Source organism: Anarrhichthys ocellatus, unplaced genomic scaffold (genome assembly GCF_004355925.1).
Source record: "Anarrhichthys ocellatus isolate YVR2014 unplaced genomic scaffold, GSC_Weel_1.0 scaffold11, whole genome shotgun sequence".
Lineage (NCBI taxonomy): Eukaryota > Metazoa > Chordata > Actinopteri > Perciformes > Anarhichadidae > Anarrhichthys > Anarrhichthys ocellatus.
In genome coordinates this window covers 7,937,698-7,964,222 of record NW_022280041.1, presented here as the reverse complement: position 1 = coordinate 7,964,222, position 26,525 = coordinate 7,937,698, and the positions used below count along the sequence as shown (strand labels likewise).

The 26,525-nt window shown below is 41.7% G+C and overlaps 2 protein-coding genes across 3 annotated transcripts in view; both read left to right on the top strand.

Moving 5' to 3' along the window:
- The window catches only part of lgi2a (leucine-rich repeat LGI family, member 2a), a 4,969-nt gene extending 602 nt beyond the window's left edge, over positions 1–4,367 (top strand). The window contains exons 2-8 of the mRNA XM_031851540.1: positions 116–187; positions 887–958; positions 1,386–1,457; positions 1,739–1,810; positions 2,002–2,171; positions 2,364–2,528; positions 2,629–4,367. Coding sequence (XP_031707400.1) covers positions 116–187; positions 887–958; positions 1,386–1,457; positions 1,739–1,810; positions 2,002–2,171; positions 2,364–2,528; positions 2,629–3,446 — 1,441 coding nt within the window. The 3' untranslated portion in view covers positions 3,447–4,367. The remainder of the gene's footprint in view (positions 1–115; positions 188–886; positions 959–1,385; positions 1,458–1,738; positions 1,811–2,001; positions 2,172–2,363; positions 2,529–2,628) is intronic.
- An 8,047-nt stretch (positions 4,368–12,414) lies between these two features.
- On the top strand, positions 12,415–22,186 carry ccdc149a (coiled-coil domain containing 149a). 2 transcript variants are annotated; one of them, XM_031850757.1, is made up of 13 exons: positions 12,415–12,571; positions 13,436–13,597; positions 13,756–13,794; positions 14,173–14,280; positions 14,377–14,493; positions 14,610–14,782; positions 15,221–15,293; positions 15,468–15,552; positions 16,207–16,351; positions 16,560–16,636; positions 17,108–17,140; positions 19,971–20,075; positions 20,947–22,186. In XM_031850757.1, the coding sequence occupies exons 1-13, from the start codon at positions 12,521–12,523 to the stop codon at positions 21,504–21,506; spliced, it is 1,728 nt and encodes a 575-aa protein (XP_031706617.1). In that variant the 5' UTR covers positions 12,415–12,520; the 3' UTR covers positions 21,507–22,186. The 2 variants fall into 2 exon arrangements, with proteins under 2 accessions (XP_031706617.1, XP_031706618.1); XM_031850758.1 differs by lacking the exon at positions 17,108–17,140.
- Positions 22,187–26,525: the final 4,339 nt, after the last annotated feature.

Here is a 26,525-nt window from a genome sequence, read left to right as displayed (position 1 = left end):
TCTCTCTCTCTCTCTCTCTCTCTCTCTCTCTCTCTCTCTCTCTCTCTGATCACTTTTCAGCATCTGATTTGCTTTTGGTGGCTTTATGTTCATCGTTGCTGCTTCTTCCTTTCAGGAGTCTCGTCAATGGGACTTTCTCCGAGGTCAAAGAGGCCATGTTTGCTCACATGCCATCCCTCCAGCTCCTGTAAGAGTACTTCAACAGCATATGTTTCAACTGTTATTATGAGGTTTTAGGAGCTGCCCTTACCTCCAAGCAAAGGCACATTTTTAGAACAAAACTATGCAGGTGGATTTCGGAACAAAATTGGCGACTTTCAAAACTTAGAGATGTCTTTAATGTGGGGGATTGACATGACAAACGCATCAAGCTGTGCAGCCTAAAAATGGTAGAGGTCTGAAAGTCCAAAGCTGCAATATACACAACAAACCCTTGTTACACAGACACATGCCAATATTATAGTTTATTATAAGCATGACTTAATGAAGGCTTTTATGCTATTGAAGCATGTACAGTAGCAGTGAAGCAAAGTCTTTTTGGTGCACGTTAAAGCAATCAGCAGGGAAGGTTTTAAAGAAGTCTAGTCATGAGCTTTCAGTGTAGCCCTATGCTATATTGTACTTACCAGAGTCCATCAATCTACTTTGTTACTCCACTAGTGATAGCTGTGATGCCGGCAGAAATAAAGGCGTGGCAGATATAGAGCGTTTACCCAGTCATAACACGTGATGATTTTTTATCACCATTCCCCTTTGGCTCTATTTTGCTAATTAAATATGAAATCACGATCTAAAAAATTGCATCTGTTTTTCAGACAGAAGCATAAAATGGCACATCGTGTTGGCAGCCAGCATTGGTTCATGTGTATTTTATTATTCGTTACAGGCTTTTGAATTCCAATTCTCTGACAACTGTAAGGGACGATGCATTCTCAGGCCTTCCACATCTGGAGTATCTGTAAGTTCATCATTGATTTTCTTTTATTAAAGTAACGCAAAGACCTTGAGTGAATTAGTGTAATTACTAAAACATGTTGTCCACATTCGTTTAATCGTTTGTAACTGGAATAAAATGCACACTTTAATCTAACATTGTCAAATAGTCTTCTAAGTGTTGTTATGGGCATGAGGTCACTGGATGTGGGTGGATGTTGGTCTTTCAGAAAGTGAATGAGGCAGGAAAGTATCAACTGTACACCCTCTAGTGGTTCAATTTGTTCCAGAATAGAATGGCAAACCAATCTCTAAAAGAATATTACAAATATTATCAGTGTTGTTGCTATAGCTCGATAGGCATTTTTGAAAATAATGTATTTATTGTAATTTATTACAATCTTCAAGATCCAATCACTAAATCCAACATGCATTGTTGTTATCTTCCACAGGTTCATTGAGAGTAATAAGATAGAGACTGCAGCCAAATATGCCTTCAGAGGACTCAGGGACTTGACTCACTTGTATGTTCCAACATTTAAAATCATTACCAAACACTGTTAAAATGTCTTATTTGTAATATTCATATTCTACGGTGTTTTTTTTTAATGAAGCAACTGGACCATTTTAAGTGATGCTTAATAGTTCCCTGTTTTATTAGGATTAAGGTTAACGGTGTCGAACCTTAAATATTACTTTGACTTCTACACAATATGTGAATTATGTTCTCCATTTTCTTGTAAAGGAGTTTTAAAATTCTTAATACGTGCAATTTCCTGTATTGATTCACTGCTGTTATTTCTAGGTCTTTGGCAAACAACAACATCAAAGCCTTGCCCAGGGACCTCTTCATTGGCTTGGACTCACTGATAGAGCTGTAAGTTAGTCCCTCAGTTAAAAGACTTGGGGAAATAGTGCAATGTCGTCTGTTTTCTTCTTCATAATCTTTGTCAAAAAGGTACCCTGGGTCCCATGCATATCATCTTCATCTTCCTTTTTAAAATCTTCTAAGGCGCCTTCTAGCTACTTGTCTTCTCTGCAATGACATACAGTACTCCTCTTCTGCAGGGACCTGCGAGGCAATGCCTTTGAGTGTGACTGCCGTGCCAAGTGGCTGATGACGTGGCTGAAGAACACCAATGCCACAGTGTCGGATGTCGTGTGTGTTGGGCCCGAGGACATGAAGGACAAGCGCCTCAACGATATGACCAGCCTGCACAATGAATGCATCTCAACGGGTGAGAAACACCCGAGCCAGCTGGCCTTGTCTCTATCATAAGTGGCATCAGTATCAGGCGACTCAACCGGGTCATCCAAAGGAGTGTTAGGCAAAAGTGTAGTTTTCTTACTTTATCCCTGATATAATGTGGCTTTTTTAAAATTATTATTAGTTTTTGGAGAATTTCATTTCAGTATGTGCCTTTCCACAGATTTCGTCCTCCATCAGTCTGTGGCATCTGAGTCTCTGTCTGTCGACACATTCAGCTATAAGAATGACGTCTATGTGACTATTGCTGCTCCCAGCGCTGAGAGCTGTATGGTTTTCCAATGGGACCACATAGAAATGAACTTCAGGACTTACGATAACATCACAGGTACGGCGGTGCTTTGACAAACTGTCTCAGAATACCCTGGTTGAGAGTTTAACCTCTTGTGTAAAATGTGCCTGTTTATTTCCTCTTCCCTGTCTTCCAGGTCAGTCCATTGTGGGTTGCAAGTCAGTTGTCATCCAGGACCAGGTGTTTGTCATTGTGGCTCAGCTCTTTGGCGGTTCCCACATCTACAAGTTTGATGAGGACCAAAGCAGGTTCAGCAAGTTCCAGGACATTGAGGTGTCCAAGGTCTCCAAGCCCAATGACATTGAGGCCTTCCAGATTGCCTCTGACTGGTTCTTTTTGATTGCGGACAGCTCAAAAGCGGGCCTGTCAACGCTCTACAAGTGGAATGATAAGGGCTTTTATTCATACCAGTCCCTGCACGAGTGGTACCGCGACACCGATGCAGAGTTTTTGGACTTGGATGGGAAGGCCCACCTTATTTTGGCAAGCCGCTCACAGGTGCCTGTGATCTACCAGTGGAGCCGGAGCAACCAGAAGTTTGTCCTGCAGGGCGAGATCCCCAACATGGAGGATGTTGTGGCTGTAAAGCACTTCCGTATCAAGGAGGAACTCTACCTGGCCATGACGCGCTATATTGGTGACTCCAAAATTCTGCGTTGGGGTGCCAAACAGTTTGCGGAGATCCAGGCCTTGCCCTCGCGAGGCTCCATGATTCTCCAGCCGTTCTCATTCAAAGACCGTTACTACCTGGCCCTGGGGAGTGATTACACCTTCTCACAGATCTACCTGTGGGATGATGAGGTCAAACTCTTTGACCGCTTCAAGGAGGTGTACATCCAGGCGCCGCGCTCCTTTACTGTGGTCGCCACTGACCGGAGGGACTTCATCTTCACCTCTAGCTTCAAGGGAAACACACAGATCTTTGAGCACATCATCATTGACTTGAGCTTGTGAGGGGTTGTGCTTTATTGCCCCTCCTGCAATCGAACGTCTTCCACTAAAAATTTGTGAAAGGAAAAGAAAGGACCAGAACAGACTTAATGTACTGTCAAATATCAATTCTTCCATATGTCGCTGTAACAAATAAGAGCTGGGTCAAGTGGTGTTTGGAATCCTTTTTGCTTTTTAAAGTTTCCTGACTATTTCTCAATGGCCTTGTTCTAATATCTGTTCTCATGGTCTCTCAGACTCTCAGATACCATTTCACAAAGACTAAGAGGAGGCTGGTATTCTCCTAAAAACCCAGCTAACATTCCTGAGGGTGTATTTGAAATATAATTTGATCTATTTGGATGTATCTTTCAGTTTAGTATCCCCTGTGCTAAAGGTTTTATACCCCCCAAAAATATACACCAGTACCCGACAGAAAAATTGTTTTACTAATATTCTTTTATTCTCATTTGGGGCATGTAAAAAATGCGGTTGCTCATCTTTGTGCAACTTACCTCATGTCCTCATACTGTGTGGTAATGTGCAGTTTGTTGCCTTATCAGCATTGGGGTGCTGTGTTCTGACGGGCCCACAGTGCCTCCATCTGGCCGTGATAAAGTATCACACCCCTTTGCTTTTTCCATACAGGGAATGTTTCGAAAGCACAAACCTTTAATTACCATAGCCGATACCCCAGCCCTTAGAGTGAAGTTAAATTATTACTGTATGTGCTGTAGATTATATTGCTTACAGTAAAAAAAAAAAAAAGAAGTGGTTTGTTGTTTTAGGAGGTGAAATATTCAGGAAATTATATAGCTGAAGCCTTTTTTGGACAAACAGGAGAATGGAATAACCTTTTAGTCCAGAGGAATGATAGGTGGAAAAGCTAATAGAAGCCCTTTTCATCCATTTAATGTTGATATCAGTGGACAGTAAACCTACTGACAAGTTTGAAAAAATAACCACATTTGTTGGACTGCTGACATAATTTAACTTTTCTTTATAGACTATAACTAAAAACAGGCTCCTCACTACAGAAGCCAGTGGACTTATATACATACATTTGATAAAAGGACATCATTCTTTTGTCCAAAAGTGAAGAAAACGAAATGTTTATGTAAATATATTCACTCAAGTTGAGAGGCTTTTTTTCTGTCCATCCGTCATTCTGTTCTTACTAACACTGAATGTTGACTTGACAAAATGTACATAAAACATGGACTGCAATGCCACTACCTGTTCGCCACACAAAAACCTGAACAGATCTTTGCACTTACTCTAAAAAGAAAAAAATAGCAACAGCTTGCAAGAGAATGACATTCAAAAAAGGGTGTTTGCCAACTTCTTTTAGATGAACTTATCTAACTCTGAAGTCTAAAAGTACTCCTGCTCATTAAGTGAATGGTTTTGCAAATAATGAAAAACATAATGGAATATGCAAGCTTTACAACATGCAGATTCTTTTGTATAATTTAGTTTTAAGCATATTGAATGTTACTCTCAAAATATACTGTAAATCTATTTGAGTATCAAAATAAATGTGTAAACGTATGATTGTAAGAAGTGTTTTATCATTCATTGTCTTAAAAAAAGGCCATTATGATCTTAAAGCTGCAATCATAATGACAAACACACTGTAACTTATCCAACGACTGCAGTCATTCTATGCCCCAATGTTGTATTTGTGTCTTTACCGCAAAGAGCTTTGAGTTTGAATATGTTATCTTTGACTGGTGTTCAGTCAGTATTAATAGAGAGATTGTTAACTATGAATGAAAATATAGTTTAAATTGTGTTTTTGGCTCTACTCCTTTCAGCCCCAGAATTATGTCTCCAAGTATCCGTTAGTCTTCGTATAGCCACAAGAACCTTCCCCAATCCGGTAGGGCAGTCTGTACGTAGCCTGAGAGGCAGAATGGGGGCAAAATGGGGGCACAGAAGCTCCACTGCTCACATATAAGCCATTATTCATCGCCACACACAAATCTGAATGGATGTTTGCGGTTACTTTAAAAAGATTAAATGTTACTACAGCTTGCAAAATACTCACATTCAAACAAGGGTGTTAACTTTATTCTTGCTCTCATTTTTATGTTTAGCACCTTTAACAAAAGATTTAGCAGAGGGTAGCCTTGTTGTAACTCCATGCTGTACCCTACATTACATTGTGTGTTATTATGAATAGCAGGAAATCCAACTGCAACTAGTCCAAACATGCCAGGCATGGGCAGGGCAAGAGAAGAGAAAAAGGAAATAAAACAGGAAGACCAGAGACCAGATCAGCGCCTGCGCCATTGAAGCCAACACGGATCCTGAATGCAGAGTTTGGACCAATTGTACTCAAAGAAGACATTATACGATTTTAACCTTTTGAACTGTACTGTTATGCCACTTGGTGAGCAGTTTGGAAATGGCAGATGTTTGAATTGCCATACGGCAGCCCTGGCAGTGATACAACAAGCAGGAAGTTCACGCCGAGACTTTGTTTCTACCTAAGATGAAAAAAAGCCGGCACAATCACTAGTGCTTACTTTATTAACATTTCAGTTATGTATGTATGTATGTATTCATATATAAATACTTAGGCAATACTGATATATCTGTAATAAGTTGAAATTCAAAATATATTGGTATGGCCGATATATCGGCCACATGCAGCCACCGCTCAAGTTCATCTTCATCCATCGCAACTTGGGATGCCCCCCCGAAACCCGGTTCTAAACAGGAACCGGTTCTAAATTAGTAAAATCTCTGAGTATTGATAAGGTCCGGAGTGAGATCTCTGTGGAAAATAGCAGCAGCACAAATGTCCTCTCTCTGTCTCTATGCCTCAAGGCAGGGAGAACAAAAAGATCGAAAGTGTGTCTACATTTTACTTGAGTAGATGCTGATAACTCTCGTTGTCATGAATGCAATAAAACCCTTACAAGTAAAGGAGGTAATACCAGCAATTTATCAAATAAGAATAGAATAAAAGCTAGTCAATTAGCTAATTGTTCAGCTGCAAATATATTTTAAATATTTTAGAACTTCTTGTATTGCTGCTCAAGAAAGACTATTTGTTTACATACAAGAATAACAAAACAATGTCTATTCTTTTCCTAATTTATTGTCCTTTTTTCTCACAATATAATCAAAAAGAACCGATAAGAGTATCGATAAGGAACAAAACCGATAAGAGTACTCACAACAATAGAATCATAACGATACCCAAGCCTAATCATAAAAACATCAATTTACAATGTTTCATGTATTTTAAGTAGATAAAATGTTTAATAAACACCAAATGTATCATCAACACATAATAAAAAATGATTATATGTATTTCCGATTAAACATGCTTCAAACACAAGAGTGAAGATATTATAACTAAACTCATCAATACTGACAGAACTATTTGTGTAATAGCTCTATAGCTGGTAGTCTGAAGTTTTGCACGGCATCATATGTTTAACAGTAACCTCATGCTTTTGTCTTTTTACAGAAACTCTGAAGCAAAGAAGAAAATATCAACAAACAGTTATGGAAGTCAACCCAAAATCAACACATTGCCCTATATGTGATGTCATCCAACAAAAGTCACCAATGCAAACTGCTGCCATCGAAAACCGGGCCGATGTCTTAAAGGAGCTCATATCTGCTGGTGCACCGGTAACAATTTTACCTGCAACTGTCCCTGAACATATTACTCACAATAAATGTATATCTCAGATGATTCATGGCCTTGCATCGGAAGGAGATGAGTTTTTCTCCAAACTCAGACATTTTCTGGAGATGGAAATTGCTGTTCAAGGGGGACCACCTGAAGAAGTGTTTGAAACCTTTGACAGACACATGCTGTTGGAGAATCCTCAGACCCATCTGACCATGGTTGAAACACTTTGTAATGTAACTGGGAAAGATGCAGAAAAATACCACCAGGGAAGTGTGAAATGGCTGGAGGACACTCAAAATCTGAACTCCTACATTGCAGGTGCATCCAGTCGCTTTCCAAACATTCCCCCAGGACATGCACAATGGGCAATTAACACTTTACATGCAGTTTTTTGCTCAATGGAAGACATCCCAAATGAGCAAGCACTTGCTATAATCCCCCAACTACTGAACCAGCTTTGTGCAAAAGAGAAGACAGGATAAATGTGAAGTTACTCTGCAAACACTTTGTCTGATAACACAGAAAACAAAAGGCAAAAACAGCTGGGATCCCAACTTTATTAAGAAGTTATGCCAAACAGTCGCACCTTTTGTGTGTATAGACTACTCCGATGAAATTAGAGGCTTCATATATGAGATCTTTAAAAACTTACTTTCAGTTCAACATGCTCTTAACATCTTTGACATGAAATTTCCTGAAGAAGATGAAGTAGTGCTCAGATGATTGGAAGAACATTTCAGCAAACTAACCTTGGAATGTGAAGATGGTGCAGACTTAACCAGATCTGAGTACAGGACTGACCAGCAAGAAAGTCCAAATGACCCAACACCAGCTCCTGTTGCAGAATGTGCTCAAACTTCAAATGGTTTACTCATCCAACCAATCAGCAAGAGGTGGAGAGACAAGTTAAACAAGCTTGTGCACACTGATGAAAGTGAAAGAACCAGGGCTGGAAGCCCCACATATGTGTATCAAGAAGAATTCCTCATAGCGGTGGGTAGTAATGGTACTGAAGTCTTCTTGGGGCTGAGAGAAGATGGCACTGAAGTTGCTATCAAGAGAATGTCTAAACGCAACTATCGAGAGCTGAAGAACGAGGAAGGACTTCTAAGACTTCCAGAGCTTGATCATCAATTTATTGTGCGATATGTTGATAAGGCGGAGGATAAGAACTTTGGATATCTTGCTCTTCAACTTTGTGAATACACCCTGGAAGAATACATCCGAAATCATGATGACGTTCTGCTGATGAAGAAACTTGTTGGTCAATTCCTCGAGAGTTTAAAGGTGCTTCATAGTCCATGTGATTCAAGTCCTCCAATTCTCCACCGGGATCTCAAACCACAGAATGTTTTGATCGGTAAGACAAGTAAAAAATATACATAAACATGTAAACCACGATCTAAAAGTCAAAGTGCACAAATGTGTATCATATATGATTTACACCATTTGTCCTACAGATGTTATGGAGAGGGTAAAATTAGCTGATTTTGGCATAAGTAGACGGTTACCCAAAGGCCAGACAACGCATCGCTCCGACAGAGCAGGAACACAATGCTGGATGGCCAGGGAGACTTTAGGAGGAGGAGCTAACACACCCTACAAGTCGAGCACTGACATACAGGTTAGTGCTTCTGCTATATAAATGTTCTTGAATGTTATATGTGAAAACTATTTCAATAACATAACTGTTATGCTAACTTTCAAGGTGGCAGGGATGCTGATTTATTACATCCTTTCTGGAGGACACCATCCTTTTGGTGACAAACTCTTTGAATGTGAGCACAAAATTCATCATGGGATCTACACTTTGGACCTTGTTCAAGATGTGGTGGCCAAGGATCTCATTGAGTGGATGATCAATAAAGAACCAAAGAATAGACCTCAAGTGGAAGATTGCTTGAGTCATCCATTCTTCTGGACACCAGACAGGTAGAAAGCCTTTAAATATGGCCAATTAATTCAACGTATTTGTTATTATTTCTATGTGCCTGACATAGAGTTAACGAGACCTATAGTCTACAGCCACAGCCTGCCCTTACAAGCACAGTGGCGCTTTCATCTAAATGCTAACATCAGCATGCTAACATGCTGATGCTAAGCAGGTATAATTGCCATGGCCACTATCTTAGTTTTGCACTTTAGTAGCTAAAACTTGCAAATTAGTTCCAAACAGAAATAAAAACAACACACACACACATTTTTAAATTACAGTTGACGATGATGGTATTTGGCCAGAAACGAAGTGCTGGACAAACTGAAATTTTGACTTGATGATGGCACTAGAGAAAAAGTGGGGGTCATTAGGATTCATTCTTTGGGAACGATGAATGCACATACAAACTATCATAGCAATCCATCCAATAGTTCCTGAGATGTTTCAGCCTGAACCAAAGTGGTGGACTGGGCGACTGATTCTTTTTAGTCACGTTTGTCTTGTTTAGTTTTTTTTTTTGTTACTTTTTCTTCAGTTGCTCTTATTTCTCTATCAATATATTTTCCAATGACTCTCCATATCACCATGTATTTGCAATATGATATGACAAAAAGGTTTACGTTGTTTATATCTTGAACAACCACCTTTAACATAGGCTGCATTTTATTTTTCAGGAAAGTAGAATACTTGAGAAATATTGGAAACGAGAAGGAGGTGGAAAACTGTCGAAATGCTGACCAGGAATTGATTTCTTCGCTGGAGAAACTTGCTGGGGGTGAATCCTTAAAACTGTGGAAGGGGAAGGTGATTTCAACACAACGATTTAGTCTTTATTTGGAACCCCACTAGTTTGTATTCCTTAAGTCCACTTTATCACTAAGTATCATTTTAATGTTTTGCATTATAGTTTCCATCAGAGGTGGTCCAGAACGTGGAGGACAAGAAGAAACCCTACCCTGAAAATGTGGTGGGATTATTGCGCTTCATACGTATCCTCCGCGAGCACTGGTAAGTTAAACTGAATTAAAAAATATGAAGGGCCTTAATATGTCAAGAATAAACTCACCATCAACATGACACTTTGTCACTTATTTCTCCCTTTATTCTTTTGGTGGAAGGAATGAAAATGTTCACAGTGACTCTAGGACATTTTTTATCTGAAAAGAGATGTTGATATTGAGTTTTTCTATTGTGACTTTTCATTCCCCTGAGCTCCACAAACAGAATTCACCTTTATTGTATTGGGCTGAAGGTAAAAACTGCAAAGTGAGAAAAAATGCACAGAAGACTGAGCTTTTGTTACTTTGATAGGTCCTATTCTTTAGAACATTAAGGATTATGGAAGTATGTGTTAAATGAATTTAACATATTTATTAAATATTTTCACTGTTTTACTGGTTTCTTGGTATATGTGTTATGTAATATCCCTTTACGTGAACATTGGGTATCTTCATCACACCCATCTCCACGGCCACATCAGTTTATGTCATTGTCTGCTCCGATACTTTTTTGATATGACTTTGTTTTTGTTGCCACTTATTGCAAAAAAATCTAAACAAAATAGACCTTTATCTAATATCTGCTTTTCTAAAAGCAGTTTCTGGGTCATCTTACCTTTTTAGGCCTTTAAAAACTCTATTCAAGGGGTCACAAGCCAAAATGTTGGGAGCCACTGGTTATATTGTGGATGACTGTCAGGGATTTTCTTTACAATACAATTTCATCTTTCTGTTTGCAGTCGCAAGGACGCGGCCAAATGTGATCTGATGTTGATGTTTCCTGGTCTCTTTGGAGGTGTTTGGACATTTGCCAAAAGAAAAGGGTGGTCCGAAGTCTTAACACCACCCGAAAGGTGTGGAGAGGATCTTAACTTCCCAGTTCAAGAATCTCAAAGCATTTACACTAAGCCAACTGATAATTGACACCAGGCTCGTCGCTGCCATTTTTCAATTTAACAGTAGCTAAATGCAATGAGACCTGGTGCTGTGTGGCTATAAATCAGTGCAGCAAATTCACTTGCTTATTTTGTCATTTATCTGCCGATTCAAAGTACACTTCCTCATTATTCTTTGATGAAGACACAGTGTTGTTAAAATGTTTGTCTGTTTGCCCAATTAAAGGCTGTAAATCAATCAGTGTGCTGCAGTCCATTTCTTTCCCTTCAAGGTATACTGTATTGCAAAAAGACAACTCTGCAAGCCTCTGGATATTAAAGACCTGGCTCTTCCAGAATACCAATGTTATTATCCAGTAGCTAATGCAAGAACTCTGGTCCAGTGACAGATTGACGACCCTGAGAGACCCTGCAAGGCTGCCTGTATCAAGATATGTCACAACTCGAGCCAGCTCGACTCTGCGTAAACTTTTACCATACCTGCCTGTCTTTGAGTTGTGTTTCTGGATTCAAGCCTGTTGTTCTCTGAGCCTTCACAAGATATGCATTTTTGTTTGCAGGAAAGTTCCTTACTATCTTTCCAATAAAGGTAATGTAATGATCAATGTTTCCCTAAAAAATTGGTATTGGATCAAAAAAAGCTTTCATGGAAAGAATGGTCTTAACCCCTGTCTTTACTTACCACACTTTGCCCCATCCAATTCATATTTGTTTTCAGATGAATAAAAAAGAATCTTAGAAAGGCTTGGGAAAATATCTTTCAGTTGTAACTTCAACAGATACTTGGTTTAAAGCACTTAAATGTATCCAGTCGTATTAGAACAAGACACCAGTTAATTCAAAATAAAGCGATTCATCTATTTCACTGTTCTCAGGGAAAACTTAATTCAACATTTCCATCAGTCCTGTGAGGATTCTCTAGGTCACAAACTCTGTGTTAAACTTCAAGTGAACGGTATTGCAATTTTGCAGAACTTAATGGAATATGCAAGATTTACGAAATACAGATTATCTTATTACTTCTTACATTTTTTTGGCAGATTGAATATGTTCAGAATAGCCTATACTGCAAATTTAAACTTGAATTGAAATGTTAATTTTTATATTTTGTATTACTAATACGTGATTGTAAGACGTGTTTTGTCATGTTTGTGCTATCGTTATTGAACAATGTCAGTAAGTATAGTTTCCCCTTCTGAAGCTATAAGAGCTAAATATAAATCATTCAAATGACTTATTTGTATCCAATTTTGATCACAATTACATTTTTACAATGACTTCGTGCTTTTATTGTGAAGGAAATCTTGTTGAATTGATCAATTTACGTTTTATTATTATTAATTCCTCTTCAGGATCGCTTTACTTCCAAATACTGCAGCCTATCCAGCGTTTCTTTAAAATAGTGTTAATTTGTCAAACAGAATAGCTCAAAACTTATTTTCTTCCACGATGACTTTATTTTCAATGTAATACCGGAAGAGTGATCTTGTTCTCATCCACGCGACTTGACAGAAGAGTCAAAAAAGTGACGTTGCAGGATAAACAAACGGAGCTTGGGCAGAGTCAGAGAGGACAACCTGTATTCTGACATTTTGTCCGAATATTTCCGGACGATGCAGTCTTCTAAGAGGAGCGAGAGTGACTGGCAGGGGCTGGTCAGCGAGGTGAGTGGAGGGCCAACGCCGCGAACAGCTGCTGCGGAGACGGACTGATTTTTTGCAGACGCTCCCTTGGACCGTGTGGAACGAGCTTCGCTGTCTTGGCATTACTTAATAACAGACCGAGGAGCTTTTTAACATCACATAGAAAACCTCTTAACGTTACTTGTTCGTGTTGTGCTCGATATGCTGCAGAACAAATGAAGGGGTAAGCTAGCGTGCTGTTGTGTCAGGCCGACAGCATCCAGCATGCAGGGACACTCCTGCCCGCCTCTTCAACATGTACAGCACGGTGATACGTCAGACCAGACGTATAAGACACCTGTGGGGCTGCAATTAACGTTATTTGTTAACATAACTAGAACCAATGTATTCAAACCTAACTTAATGAGTGAGATTCGATGAAAAGGGATATATATATATATATATATATATATTAGCACGGACGTTATAATACAAAACGTTATGTGAAATGTACAAAGCAACAAAAAAAACTTTTTGGAAACTCAAACAGTAATATAGTAATTAAATTACTTGTGGTCGAGCCTGACTACACACTGCCTCTGCACAGCCAGCTCTGCAGCTGCTATTTAATTTGGTTATAGGCGGGTCTGACAGCTATCGAGGTTTACTCTGCTGTGTCTTATCTCCACCTTAAACACTTGGCTCCAGTGTGTGTGTTTTTCCACCTGTGGGGAACCGTTCGGGGCCAAGAACAAACTGAATTATGGTGTTATGATTGATGGATAAGATATGACCTGTGGTCCCTGGAATTAACACAGAGCTACAGTGAACTGTATCCACACAAAAACAAGCATCTCATAACACCCCTGCTCTCTGTTCTCTCCCTGTGTGCGCTGTTTGTCTTAGTTCCTGGTGTGTAAGCGCAAGCTGGAGAGTAAGAAGGAGGCCCTGCTCATTCTGTCCAAGGAGCTGGACAGCTGTCAGCAGGAGAGAGACCAGTACCAGCTGATGGCCAACCAGCTGAGGGAGCGCCACCAGGGACTCAAGAAAAAGTACAGGGAACTCATTGTGAGTGGGTCAAGGTGACGCTGATTTGTCCACGTGCGCATGATTGGCTACGCATGTTTGTTGGTTTACTAGGACTCCATGTGACAAAGCAGTCAGGTCATGCTCAACAGTATGACGACGAAGAATATTTTGATTGTTTGCCTCTTTTCATATTTTAGGATGGGGACCCCTCCTTGCCGCCAGAAAAACGCAATCAAGTAAGTTGCGGTTGATTTCAAAGTCAAGTATTTGCCTGCATTATATTGCAGTGTAAATGTTATGTTGACTCAGTTAGGTGAGGATAACCTCTGGCACGTGACTTCACATCAAATACAGATCACGTGCTCACACGGCTTGCAGACTTCTTATATGACAGCAGTAACAACATGCCCCGCTTACCAGATAATCATAGTTTGGATAAATGTTAAGGTGGTTGTGTCTGTAGGACTCTGCCTGGTGGTGCGTTCAAGGACGCTGTGACCACCAAAATTTAAGAGTTTCTCCATGATGGATCAAGAGGCCTTTCACCAGCTGTTTTGCAATAAATGACCGTTCACTTCATTTCTTCTTCTTCTTCTCCCCCTCGTTCTCCTCAGGTGAACCTGGCTCAGCTGTTGAGAGACTCGAGGGAACGAGCAAAAAAGCTCGCTGAGGAGGTGAAGGAGCTGACTCAGAGACTCATGGAGGCCCAGGGGGATAACAAGGTGACATGAGGATGACCCCTCCTCACTCAGTCCAGTGAGTGAGTAGATGTGTTCGAGAGAAACGGTGAATTCAGCGTGTTTCCTTTTCTTCTGCAGCTCCTGAGGCTGACCATTACTCGACAGAGGCTGGGGGATGAGGACGTGGGGGCACGCCATTTCCCCGCCCATGAACGGGAGGATCTAGTTGACCAGCTTGAGAGAGCGGGTCTACAGGTTGATACAGTTCCTTTGCTGAAAATAGCGTGTGCACCCTCAGCAAATTCTTCTCTCGTAAACAAAGCTGTAAGCGCTCTCACAAACAGTTTTTGCCTTGCTGCTTTTTTTTCTAGATGGAGGAGATGGAGCACAACATGAAGGCCGTGACAGACGAGCTGCAGGACGTGAAGGCGGAGCGCAGCGTGTTCAGGGAGAAGGCCTACCGACTCAACGTGGAGCTCAACCACGTGTTGGATAACCGCGAGCCTCGCATCATTGATGTGGACGCCCTCTGCATGGAGAACAGGCAAGTGGGACAAAGAAGCAGATAGTACACACAGCTACCTATCTACTATCTACTATCAAGTCCGCTCCACTTGTAGTTTTCTGAATCTTCTCTCCTCTTTTTCCTCTTTCTGACGCTTCACCGAGCCATTTTAAACTCTAAATTTCATTGTTTTTATTCATTATTTTCTAACATGCTTTTTAATAAAAGGGAACAATGTATGAACATTAGGTCATTAACATTACACAACATCAGTACAACACAATAACATGACATTAGTAAAGGCCCTTTTACAATATCTTTGGTACCCTTTACGTAGTAGTTGCACCTTTTTAAATGTTTAAAAAATCATATATACGATTGTCTTCAAGTTAAAACTATTAGAGTCTGGTATGTCTTGCATGTAATCAGTCTTGTTATGTGTGCTTTGGCTCTCCTGATGTATTATTTTGTTCGTAGGTATTTGCACGAGCGCTTCAGCCAACTACAAGAGGAGGTGAACCTGCTGAAATCCAACATCATGAAGTACAAGGTGCGGATGGAGTGCCTCTGATTTCGGGGGCTTTATGAATCCTGAACAATTGATTTGACTTCTGCTCAATTTGTATTCTCATGCGTACGCACTAAAAGCAAGACTTTAATTCATCAAACATGGCATGGTCAGCTTTATTCTCTTTGTTTTCCCCCCCCCCCCCCCTCTGCACAGACGGCTCTTGAGAGGAGGAAAAACTCCAGCACATATGGGAAATCAAACAGCAGTCCCCTCACTGGAGTTCTCTCAGCCAAGCAAGGTGAAAACACAAACTGTTCAGCTCACTTTGAAACTCCCGACATAAATAGATCGCCGATCTGGAGAGTGTTGAAGGCCAGTACAACGTTGGCCATCATCTCGGTCTTTATGGCACGTAAAGTAGTTTTTGATCAGATAAACTCTTCAACTGATCCTTTCTTCAGTGTAACAAATCCGTTTCTTTAAAAGGCCCCTTGGTTTCTTGCCGTGTCTCAGCACTTTATTTAATAACTCCCTTCTTTTTTTTTTTTTTTGCCGATGCTTCAAGCCACCGCCCCGGACTCCAGCTGGGCTCCTAATTGTATTCTGAGTGGTAGAGAGCACCACTGGCAGGGAAATGAGCCTGCCAAGATGACTGACAGTTGCTGGCAGAAGCAGCACAGTGGGCTCCGGAGTTAAAGAGAGGAGAGTGTCACTAGTAGACAGCTGTTTCTAACTCTCCATCTCTGCCTTGCTCTTGTCATGCTGTTTTTCCTCCCCATCTCATGTTAATTCACCCTCTCTTTTATATATATTTTTTGTGAAAGTTTTGTAGGAAAAGCACCACTTATTATCATTGATGGCTTCAAATTTAAATAGCTTTCTCATTAATCTTTCATCCCTGTGTTTCTTTAATCTGCCATCCCTATTTTGTCCTCTCCCTCTCCTTTTGTAGTCCAGGAGATGCTCCTGGAAGAGCAGGGCTGCAACCTGCCAGCCACGCCTCAGTCCATCTCTGACCTCAAGTCCCTGGCCACGGCTCTGCTGGAGACCATCCATGAGAAGAACCTGGTCATCCAGCACCAGAGGCACACCAACAGGTACTGAAATGCGACATTACAGTGGTGTCGAAAAGGAACCGCTGACTGCAAGGACTTACGGCGTACAAGCAGAATGTTTGCATACCTGTTCTGAAAATCCTCCTCCACCTCCAAGACAAACACTGAACTCTGACACACACACACACACATGCACACACACACTGTTCATCAGTCCCAAGAAACCTGATCCATTGTATTTGGTCTGCAGGATCCTTGGAAACAGATTGGCAGATTTGGAAAGGAAGCTGAAGACATTGGAGGTTGCTGGACTCTGGAGTCTTCCAGGTGGGTCTCAGGGCCAACTAAAGAACCACTTCAGCTGGACCACGTTGCAGCTTCCTTACTGAAGTCCTGGAATCATTTCAACCTGACATCAAACACAATCCACTTATAGAACAAATACAGAGTAATCACAGTCATTTACATTTTTTTTTAATATATATATTCTTTTAATATTTGCAAAAGCTTTGACCTGGCTGGAAATTGAAACTGTACCACACCGTTAGCAAACATGACCATGGGCCTATGGGCCGTGTTTGTGCGTGCTAACCAGGTTTTATAATTGAGAATTTGCTTTAGAAATTTGAGTTTTTCCTAACATTAATCCTCTCTCTCGTTGCATTTGAATCCCTTTTTCTTTCGTCATTTATATTTTTAAACCGATTCTTCTCTCTTTTCCTTTATCTAAATACATCATTGAGGTTTTATGTTGATAACAGTGTGTCTTTCTCTCTCTCTTCTCTGGCTGCGTCTCAGGCTTGACCTACCGCGTATCCGTGGGAATTGGGAGTATGTATTCCTTCTGCCCCACTTAGCCCATCCATGCCCTCCGCTATGTCACGCCAGGACAAATCTGGGCAGATGCCCAGAAAGCGTGTCACCTCATGCCCACCGTTTACAATGTGTTTACTCCATTGACCACCCGCTCATGTGTCTGTTCATGATACCATTGACTGCAGCAGGCTGTATGAGTATCAAATGCTGGTCGTTTTGGTCTAGTGGATCCGTCTGAAATTTGACGTTCAGGGAAAAAAAAAAGATAATATATTAACGTTGAGGTTGGGAACGTTTTACGGGCAGGCAAGACCTTGTTAATGCAGCGCACTGCTTTCTTCTGGGTTGATTTAAAAATAGGCTCAGATGCTCTCTGGCAAGATTTTGAATCGTAAATCATTTGAGACCAAGACTGAAGGCTGTCATAGCAGAGAGAGGGGTATGATGCAGACTGTGTAGTTGTGGATAAGAGAACAAGAAGTGATCAACAGACAAAAGTTATTTTTCTGGGAATTGGGGTCAACACAATACAGTGTTTTTAGGATATGAGAGGGATAATTAACAGTGAAATATGCTGTCAATACTGCAGTTATTCTTTTTAACATTCTTAGCAGAGAGTGGAGAAAAGCAACTTAAAATTGAGGAGCAAAATGTAATTTAAATTTAAAAAAAATGTAGTCCTCTATCCATGCATTATGATGTAAACACAGGCTTATATATTAAATATTTTAACATGCACTGTATTTATAGCAGCCCTTACATTTTGCTAAGACATCAGTCAGCTGTTCCCTCCCTTTAAAAAAATAATAATAATAAAAATGTCATCCTTTGAGCAGCAAAACCAAACAAAAATGTCATCTACCAAATGTAAACTGCATGAAAATGTTCTATTTGCAGTCTTAAAAGAATTTCCAAATGCAACCAGGAGACGAGGCGCTCCACCGAGTAAATAGTTCCCGGCTCTTCCCACTGGAGGGGGATGTTGTGCCGTGCATGAACCAAATTGAGAGGTGGAGAGACTGCGGCTGGATGGAGGTGCCCTGTCATGAGACCGTCATTCTCACTGCCATAAAACTGACAAGCATCCATTACTGAAAATGATTGCCCACATTACAAACACATTTAGGGGAATGTGCCGTTATTAGGGAATTTGTAGGCGAGGGCCCAGAGTGCCTGACGACCACGCTGTCCACCACAGTTAGGGAGACAGAAATATATAGAGGGATGTGAGCGTCTGTGGCCTTGATGTGATATGAAGTTGTGCTGATGGATATTAAAGGCAAACAGGATAGGATGGAGGGCCTTGGCTGCCTGTCTGAGGCCCGGAGAACACTCGAGGTGACTACTTCGTCTCCGGATGAGGGAGAGACAAAAACAATAACAATGACATCGATGCAGTGAGTCAGATAAAGTTGTGATTGATAGAACCCCATCAGTCCTCCAGTACACCCAACCCCCCCCCCATGGTGACGGAGCGCAAGCTGAAATGTAACACAGCAAGTGAAAGCCTGTCAGTGTGCATCAGCTATTGGAAAATGCATCCATGTAGCTCTGTTTTGGACAGCACCGCATCTCAGTGGAGGCTTTAACCATGTGACTATTTGACAGATGTCTCTTTTTTTCTTTTTCTCTCCTTATTTGTGCTATAGAGAATGTGATCTAGTATATTGGAGTTATCATATCATGCAGAAGAGTCTGTCATCTTTGCAGGATGGGTGCAAACGCATAGAATGGAGATTCTTCTCAACTGATATCGATCGGTTGATACCTCTGTTTGTATCGGGTCGTGGGCAGTCACTCAAATGTCATACGTGGTTATTTGAAATAACAATTTTATGATTTAAAGAGAAACGAGGCTACAAGTCTACTTCCACGCGAGCGATACTTCAAGCATGCTCACAGTGGCAATGCTAATGTTTCGCACAATGTTTACCATCTTTGTTTACAGTGTTCGCATGCTAACATTTGGTCAATAGCCATAAACACAATTTATGGGACTGTCATTAGTTTTCCAGGTAATTTTGGTCATAAACCAAAGTACGGGACGAATTGAAACGTTGACCTGGGGTCACCAAAGTTATTATAATTCACCCTGAGGGCGCATGAATGTTTATACCAAATTGCGTGGCAGTCCATCCAATAGCCGTTGAGCCATTTCAATCAAAACCATCTGACATAATGATTAAAACCTCCGTCTCAAGTAAAGGAACTTTTTAGACAATCGGCAACTTTGTAGCTTTTCTTGACCTCCCCCAGTTGGTATGTAGAAGCCTCGGGATCCAACCAGCACCCACCCAATGCTATCACTCACTGTTCCCACATCAGTGTCAACACTGAGCATCCACCACAATATGCCCGGCATCCATAACAATATGGTCTCCGTTCGCCATTCATGATTCTCACGCATCGTGTCACCCAGTCATCCATTTTCTCATTCTTCTGTTTGTTTTTGTGCCTCACACTTGAATGGTCAGAGAAACAGGCCTATTCAGGGGGGTTTCTGTGAAGGCACAGGCTGATGTGCACAATTACAGGCTCGTGTGTATTCACATGTCTCTGTGAAGACAATTGTGTGTGTATTTGTGATGTCTGGTTTATAGCGCACAGTCTCCTATGAGTAGCATATGGTGTCAGCCTAAGAGGCGTGCAGCCATCACTAATGAAGACAGATGACAGGGAGCTGAAGCCACTTCCTGTGAGCACTGCAATGCATACGTGCGTGTATGTTTGTACACACAACACGGCGCCATACATGTGCTCGGATGAGCTCCATCCATATCCTAACATGCCCAAAACTCTTCATACTGCTCACTTTGTGTTTTGTTCCTTGTTTGGGGTCTTGCAGGGAATCGAGACAACGTCACACTGAGTGGAAATCTTCAACCGGAGCTTCATCCAACACGCGCCACGCCTCAGCCGAACACGCAGCCCAGTGTGCAGCCGCCCAGAGGTGAGCGTGCCTATTCTCTTTCTCCAGCCATTTGATAAGAGAACCCGCAGGTCACGGCATAAACACTGTAATTAGCCACCTCGTGCTAAACACTCCTTGCTATCTTCCACGTTTAACCCGAGTCCTATCCCGTCTCGCCTCCACTCCTCTCTGCTTCTCATTGGTGCAAGCTGCCCAAATGCCATGGCATTTTGGAAATGTGAAGCAAATTCTCGCCCGCTGACATTCAGAAACTTCTGCCGTGTTCCTTTTGAAAGGGGATGGGGGACGGGGGGGCCATAAATATGGATGCCAGTTCAAGTAATGGTGCTTTCTTCGTGTGTGTGTGTGTGTGCGTGTGCGTGTGCGTGCGCGCGCGTGTGCGAAAAGGTGGCTGAGACTCCATGTGCAGTCTTTAACCTTTTTGCCTGCACATCCACAAATATGGGTCAGTAATCCCCAAAGTGAGAACATATTTGGGTGAAGAAGCAGAACTAAGCTGTTGCTATTGCCGAGATGCGGGGCGTCACACTTGTCTTGAGTCCCCTTGTCTGGGGGCACTGCTGCTATATTTAGCCTGTTGCCATGGAAGCACTTCAGTCACATAAGTAATTGAAATAACTTTCTACGTTGCCACAGTGGTCCAGAAGAGGAAAGCTCTCCTCGTATTTTCTTTAGAAAGTGTTTTTTCCAACATATTTCAATTTTCATTTTGTTGTTATTGGCAGCTCTATTTTTGGTCGTTGATCATGCTGATGTTGCCAGATAACCCAAATCAGAGGCCATCTTCCTTCAGAATAGGGCCAAAAGTACTAGTTTTTTTTCGTGCATCTATGGCCTCGGATCAAGTGAGTAATTAAAATGACCAGTTGTCTCATCTTCCTTCTCCCAGTTGTGTCAGACGACAGAAGTTCACATGAATCATCGTGGGAATGCCACACTGCTGGCAGCGACCTTGGCACAGATGGCGTCAGCAGGGAAGACGCACCTGCACTGCTCAACAGCCTGGAGCCTCTAGTGGGGGTGGAGACGAATGGGATTGACAGGAGAGGGGGAGAAATCGTGACCCTGACAGAAGATGGAGCTCTGATAGAGCTGGAGGACGGGCAGAGTCCGGTGGAGGAGGCGGGGCATGAGGTGGAGGGAGTTGAGGATGAAGAGCTGGGCTCCACGGTGGAGGAAGGAGAAGAGGCGGCTCTGGCACTGGGCGTCGCGTCCACTGAATCGGACCTTCCGTGGCTTCCAAATGTGCGAGCCTCTGTAGATCAATCAGAGGTGGGCCGTCAGCCCTGCAACTCCCGGGACGCTCGGTCAAATCACGCGCCTGAACATGTGGAAACCTCACAATCAATTCCAGAGACCCAGCGCACAGAGGTGTCGAATGCAGGAGGGTGGGACATGGTAGAACTGCAGGGTGACACCTGTCGTAGTGACAACCTTGGCATGATCTGACGTCACTGAAAGCCTTTTAAATCCTTGTCCTTGTCGTTCTTGCTGGTAATTGCATTAATCGTCCCTAGTTGCATTCACACAGCGTGGCCGCCGCTCACCAGCTCCCCCTTGTTCCACCTCGCAGCTCCGTTTCAGTCAATAAAACGGAGAGAAAAACACTTTTTCAGCCGCCGTCGACGGAGCCGGAGGTGCACTTTGTATCTAGACAGGCTCGTTGCTGCGCAGGAACAGGCAATCTGGAAATCAATGGAGTTGCAAACTCCATGCCCTACAGGAAGAGTTTAGCTATGAAAATAACAGATATGGCAGCCTCAGCTCCTCTGCCCCATATTCCCTTCTTCCTCTCCCCTGCGATAAGATAATCCCAATTGTTTGCTTTCGTCTTCCTCCCAGGGGGAGGCCAACAAACAGTGCTGCATTTTGTTGTTCCTCTCATAGGTGGTCCAAACACTTGTAATGAATGTTTTGTAAATGTATGGAAATGAATAATATTAATATTCAAGATTCTATTTATGTATATTCATCTGTGTGGGTGAATATTACTGATCAGTCAGTTTTTATTTGTCCTTATTTATTTTAATTTAGAAGTTGATATTTGGATGAGACTACGCGTGCCTTATATGTGGAAGTACTGTATTTATTGATATTTATTCATATAAATGCATGATTCCGCAACATGACTTGTCTCGAAGTTGGTCTTTTCCGACCCATGCACATACACAACAAAAAATATCTGAGGTGCTTGTACCACAGGATGTACTTGGAAAGTAAAAGTAATGGTGAAATAGCTTAAAAAGCCAAGCAGATAAAATATAATAATTGATATGGTTGAAATAGGTTGCTAAAAGTAGCCTGGCGAATAAATGTCCACTTTAAATAACTATTTAGCGATACCGTCGTCAATGAAGGGGTCTTGAGTTCATCCTCTCGGGGCATGTTGGGAACCACGACATTGAAGGTTTTTGATTGGCGTTAGTATCGGCTCCCTCCTTTTTAAGCTAGAAACCACACAAGGAGCAATTCAATCTGATAGAAACTTCCGCTCCGACACAGAGGCTGACTTTGTGAACTTGGTGTAATATTTGTTTGAGCTTTCACACACAGATGAGGTTTGTTTGATAGTAATGTTCTGAAGCAGAAAATGAGCCCATATCCTCAGAACATCTCTCTGACTAATTTCTTTTAGTGTTCACAAGGTTGGTCTCTCATTAATTCTAAATGCAGCAGTCTCCGTCTATTGATTGTTTTTCAGATTAGAGCAGCTTAACTTTATTACAGCCTTGGGAGAGAGAATTGTTCCTGGCATCACAAATGAGTTGTCTAAAATCATGAAAAATATTCAAATTCTATTTTAATTGAATTAATGTAAAAAAAATTGGGAAATATATTTATTGCATCTGCCACTGTTTCGGGTTTTTGTTCATGTCCAAAAGAAAGTACATAATCGATGTACATAAAGATGCAAACACATGCACAAATATGATCGTATAACTTTAAAAACAAAGTTATAAACACCAAACGTCTTCCAGCACTGTAAAACGGATGCACAGACACGCCCATTTTGTCTAGCAGCCAGAGTCCACAACCCCACTGTGCATTGGGAGTCGGTGGTGAGGCCTTCTCTTCCTGCATGCAGGTGACAGCTGGCCTCTCCAGGCAAACGCAGTGTAAAAAGCCAGAACCCATGAACTGCTTATTCTGCAGAAAGCCATTTGCTATTTTTAATCTCTGACACAAAATAGAGAGAGAGAGAGAGAGAGAATTGAAGCTCTGGAGCTAGAGTATGGTGCGTACCCAGTGTCGGCCCGGTGCCAGGCAGCTGATTTGGCACACTGCAGCGAGCCTTTTATTTTCTCCAATGAGTTTGTTAAGTTTATAAACCAGATGGAGTCTGAACTAATGGAATTGTAAGATGATACCAGCTTGCATTGGGTTCTTCATAAAGTCGTTGACCTTTTTTTTTTTTGCATGTGTGTGAAAGCCTGAAAGAAATGATTGAGCTTTGCATATCTGTTAAAAAAGAGAAAGAACACTCGAATGAGATGCATTGTCTGATTCAGGGAAGACGTGGGAAGAAAGAGTCACAGTTGTGGGCCGGTTAAAGGTGGGACATGGGTTAGAGTTGACCATATTTATTTATATATATAAAAAAAATCACAAATGAACAGACCCCATATATCGGCTTTGTGTATATGTTGGCCAATGTATACAAATAAATTAAAGTGCAGGAATGCCAAAGATATGTTTGAGGTCTTTTAGATCTTACCATGACATCGTTTGTCCACCAGAGAGCACTGACAAATTGCAAATTGTCCCACTCAGAACATGTCGTGGCCACAATTCTCAAAATAGATGTTTTGCGTTTAATCTGCTAAAACTGGATTTCTTGAATTCTTTAATATTGAGATTGGTATTTGCGTCAAAAATCCAGTATTGGTCAGGTTATACCAGGAAACCCCAACAATTTTTAGGTGAGTTTATCAATATCGGACAGCTCGTGGTGATTTCAAGCTCTTATGAATGCATTGCCAGTTAGATTAGGCACAAAAGAAGAAGAAAGAAAACAGGAAGACAAGGTAAGACAGGTTCAGATAGTAAAGAGAAATAATGTGGAGGTGTATTGCTTGCTTAATCAATAATGACTTCAAATAACCTCATATAACCGCACAAACAACCATTATCGAAAAACCAAGCTGTATATGAGCTTTTTACTCACTAAAGATTCATCAGAGACGTATCACACGGCTGAAAGGTTCAGGCTGCCTCCCAAGACCCCATCGAGCAAAAGGAGAATTGTTGAGAGCTGTTGAAGCCAATCATCACCACTACAGATAAAAAGAGGCTGCAGTACCAGACCGCTAGCACATGCCAAAAACTAATCTTAGCCCCTTATCTGTGATGGCGACATCCCCCACTAGAGGGCAAGTAAAGAAATAAATAAAAAGTGCATTGTGAAGTGTTTTGATTGGCCCCATGCTGCTTCGATCACTCAGGTGTGTGTTTGGCCCTCCCCCTGTATTTGTGCTTCAGAGAGAGATCAAGGGAGGAATCATTTGTACGCGTGTGCATGACTTTTGTAGCTTTGTGCCTACCCTTTCATGTTTTAGATGTTGAGATGGGTTGTACCATAGCATATATACCACTCATCTTATCACAGTATCAACCAACTTTGTTCTGCCCCCCCCCCCCCAGTTATCTTACCCTGGAGCCTGGATAGTGGGAGAGACCAGCCGGGTCACGGCAATGCTCACTGGCTCTAATAAGTGTGACCAGGGAGGTTTTGACATCCCATCATCTCTGGGTCCTCCAAAGGTTTGAGGGATAGGGGTGGACAGGGGCATGTGGAGCCAGCAATTTCCAGGCCAACCACTCAGCAGGGTTAATTACTATACTACCCAGATGCCCCTTCCAGTGATGGTCGTTGCCCTTGTGATCCATGCTTCTTTCCCTCACCTTGCTTTTTTTTTTTTACACATACCTGAGTTATATCATGTGGCGCCTCCGAGACGCATGAGCCCCGCAGGACTTTCTCCCCGGGGGTGCTGCGATTTGAGGAGTGTAACTTTCTGCTCTGTTGCTGACAATGCTGTTATTATCTGAGATAATAGAGGAGGGGGAGAAAAAAGCAGGAAAAATATGTCAATCATCTTTTTTCTCTGCTTGTTTCATGTGGAGATAATAATTCTAATGTATCAGAGACAGACACGACATGCATAACTGCATCATTTGCTCGGTTTGCATTTTGATATGGACTCTGCAATTACCGTGTGGATTTTCTCATTGCTTCTAGCTGTCAAATTTGAATATGATTTAGTCAGTTGATTGGTAAATTGTGTCTCCACTTTATGAAGGCTATGTAGATGTAGTCCTGAGGTACAAACGGTGATGTTGTATAGAAAGAGTTCAACATTTACAGAAATAAACATATTTTGTTTTCGTTGCTTATTTAGATGAGTACATTGATATCACTCTCATATCTGTACGCTAAATATGAAACTAGAGTCTCATCATCACAGATATGAGGGTGGTATACATATTCTCATCTAACTCAACAAGACAGCATATAAAATGTCAAACTATTCCATTAAAGCAACATCAAACTGGCATGTAGTTGAACAGTTATTCAAATTACAGAAAGATTGGAAATACACTGGAACTGCATCAGCCCTCATATCAATATAGAAGTTTCTTTGATCACAGAATACTTGCTGCTCTGCCGCTGCCTGTTGTTCTTTGTCCCGTGTGACCTACCGCAGTAGTTTACAGATTACAAACTAATTGCATCAAAAACAACATGGCTCCGAAAGGCCCTGCTGGCCAAGCAAGGCCGGCAAAGTCGCTGGATGTTGGAGGAGTGTGAGCTTGTGGACGGCCGATAAGCAGAAAGGCCACGCCTGGGGTCAGCACGTAGCCACGGCGTACAGTCAGATCTCTATTAAGATAGGAGATGGTGGGCCAGTGTGATAAGAGCTGACAGGACCTGATGTGATATCAGTGATGGAGCAACAGCTGCAGATGCTATCTTCCCCTTCCCAGCAAGAGAATCACGGTTGGGCCAAACGTATTCTAGGCATTGGTATAATGAGGTAGTCCTTAATTATCTTCTCTGGTTGCTTTGTTTTTCTTTGTAGTTGTTTCGAGCGTCGGTTGTGGTCATTTTGTGTCTCTTTAGGCGACATTATGCCGTCTCGGGTGCTGTATTTGAATGAAATGTTACTGTACAGCCTTGATATGAACAAACAAATCAACCAAAACAAATATTAGTGAGGATTTGGTTGTCGGCTACTCAATACTGACTGTTGAAAATGACTGTGATCAGGATCTGGATCAAAAAACGATCAACACATTCCTACTTTTTACTGAGCTCTTTGACTTTCCAACAATAACAGTCACTTGAAACAGAGGCGTGGGCCTCCGAACCCTCGGACCGCTTGGCCTGTGGGGTTCAGGGATCCATTAATGCTCCAATATCATATGAAACTAAATCATGATAGAGGCATAAAAACATCACTTCTAGAT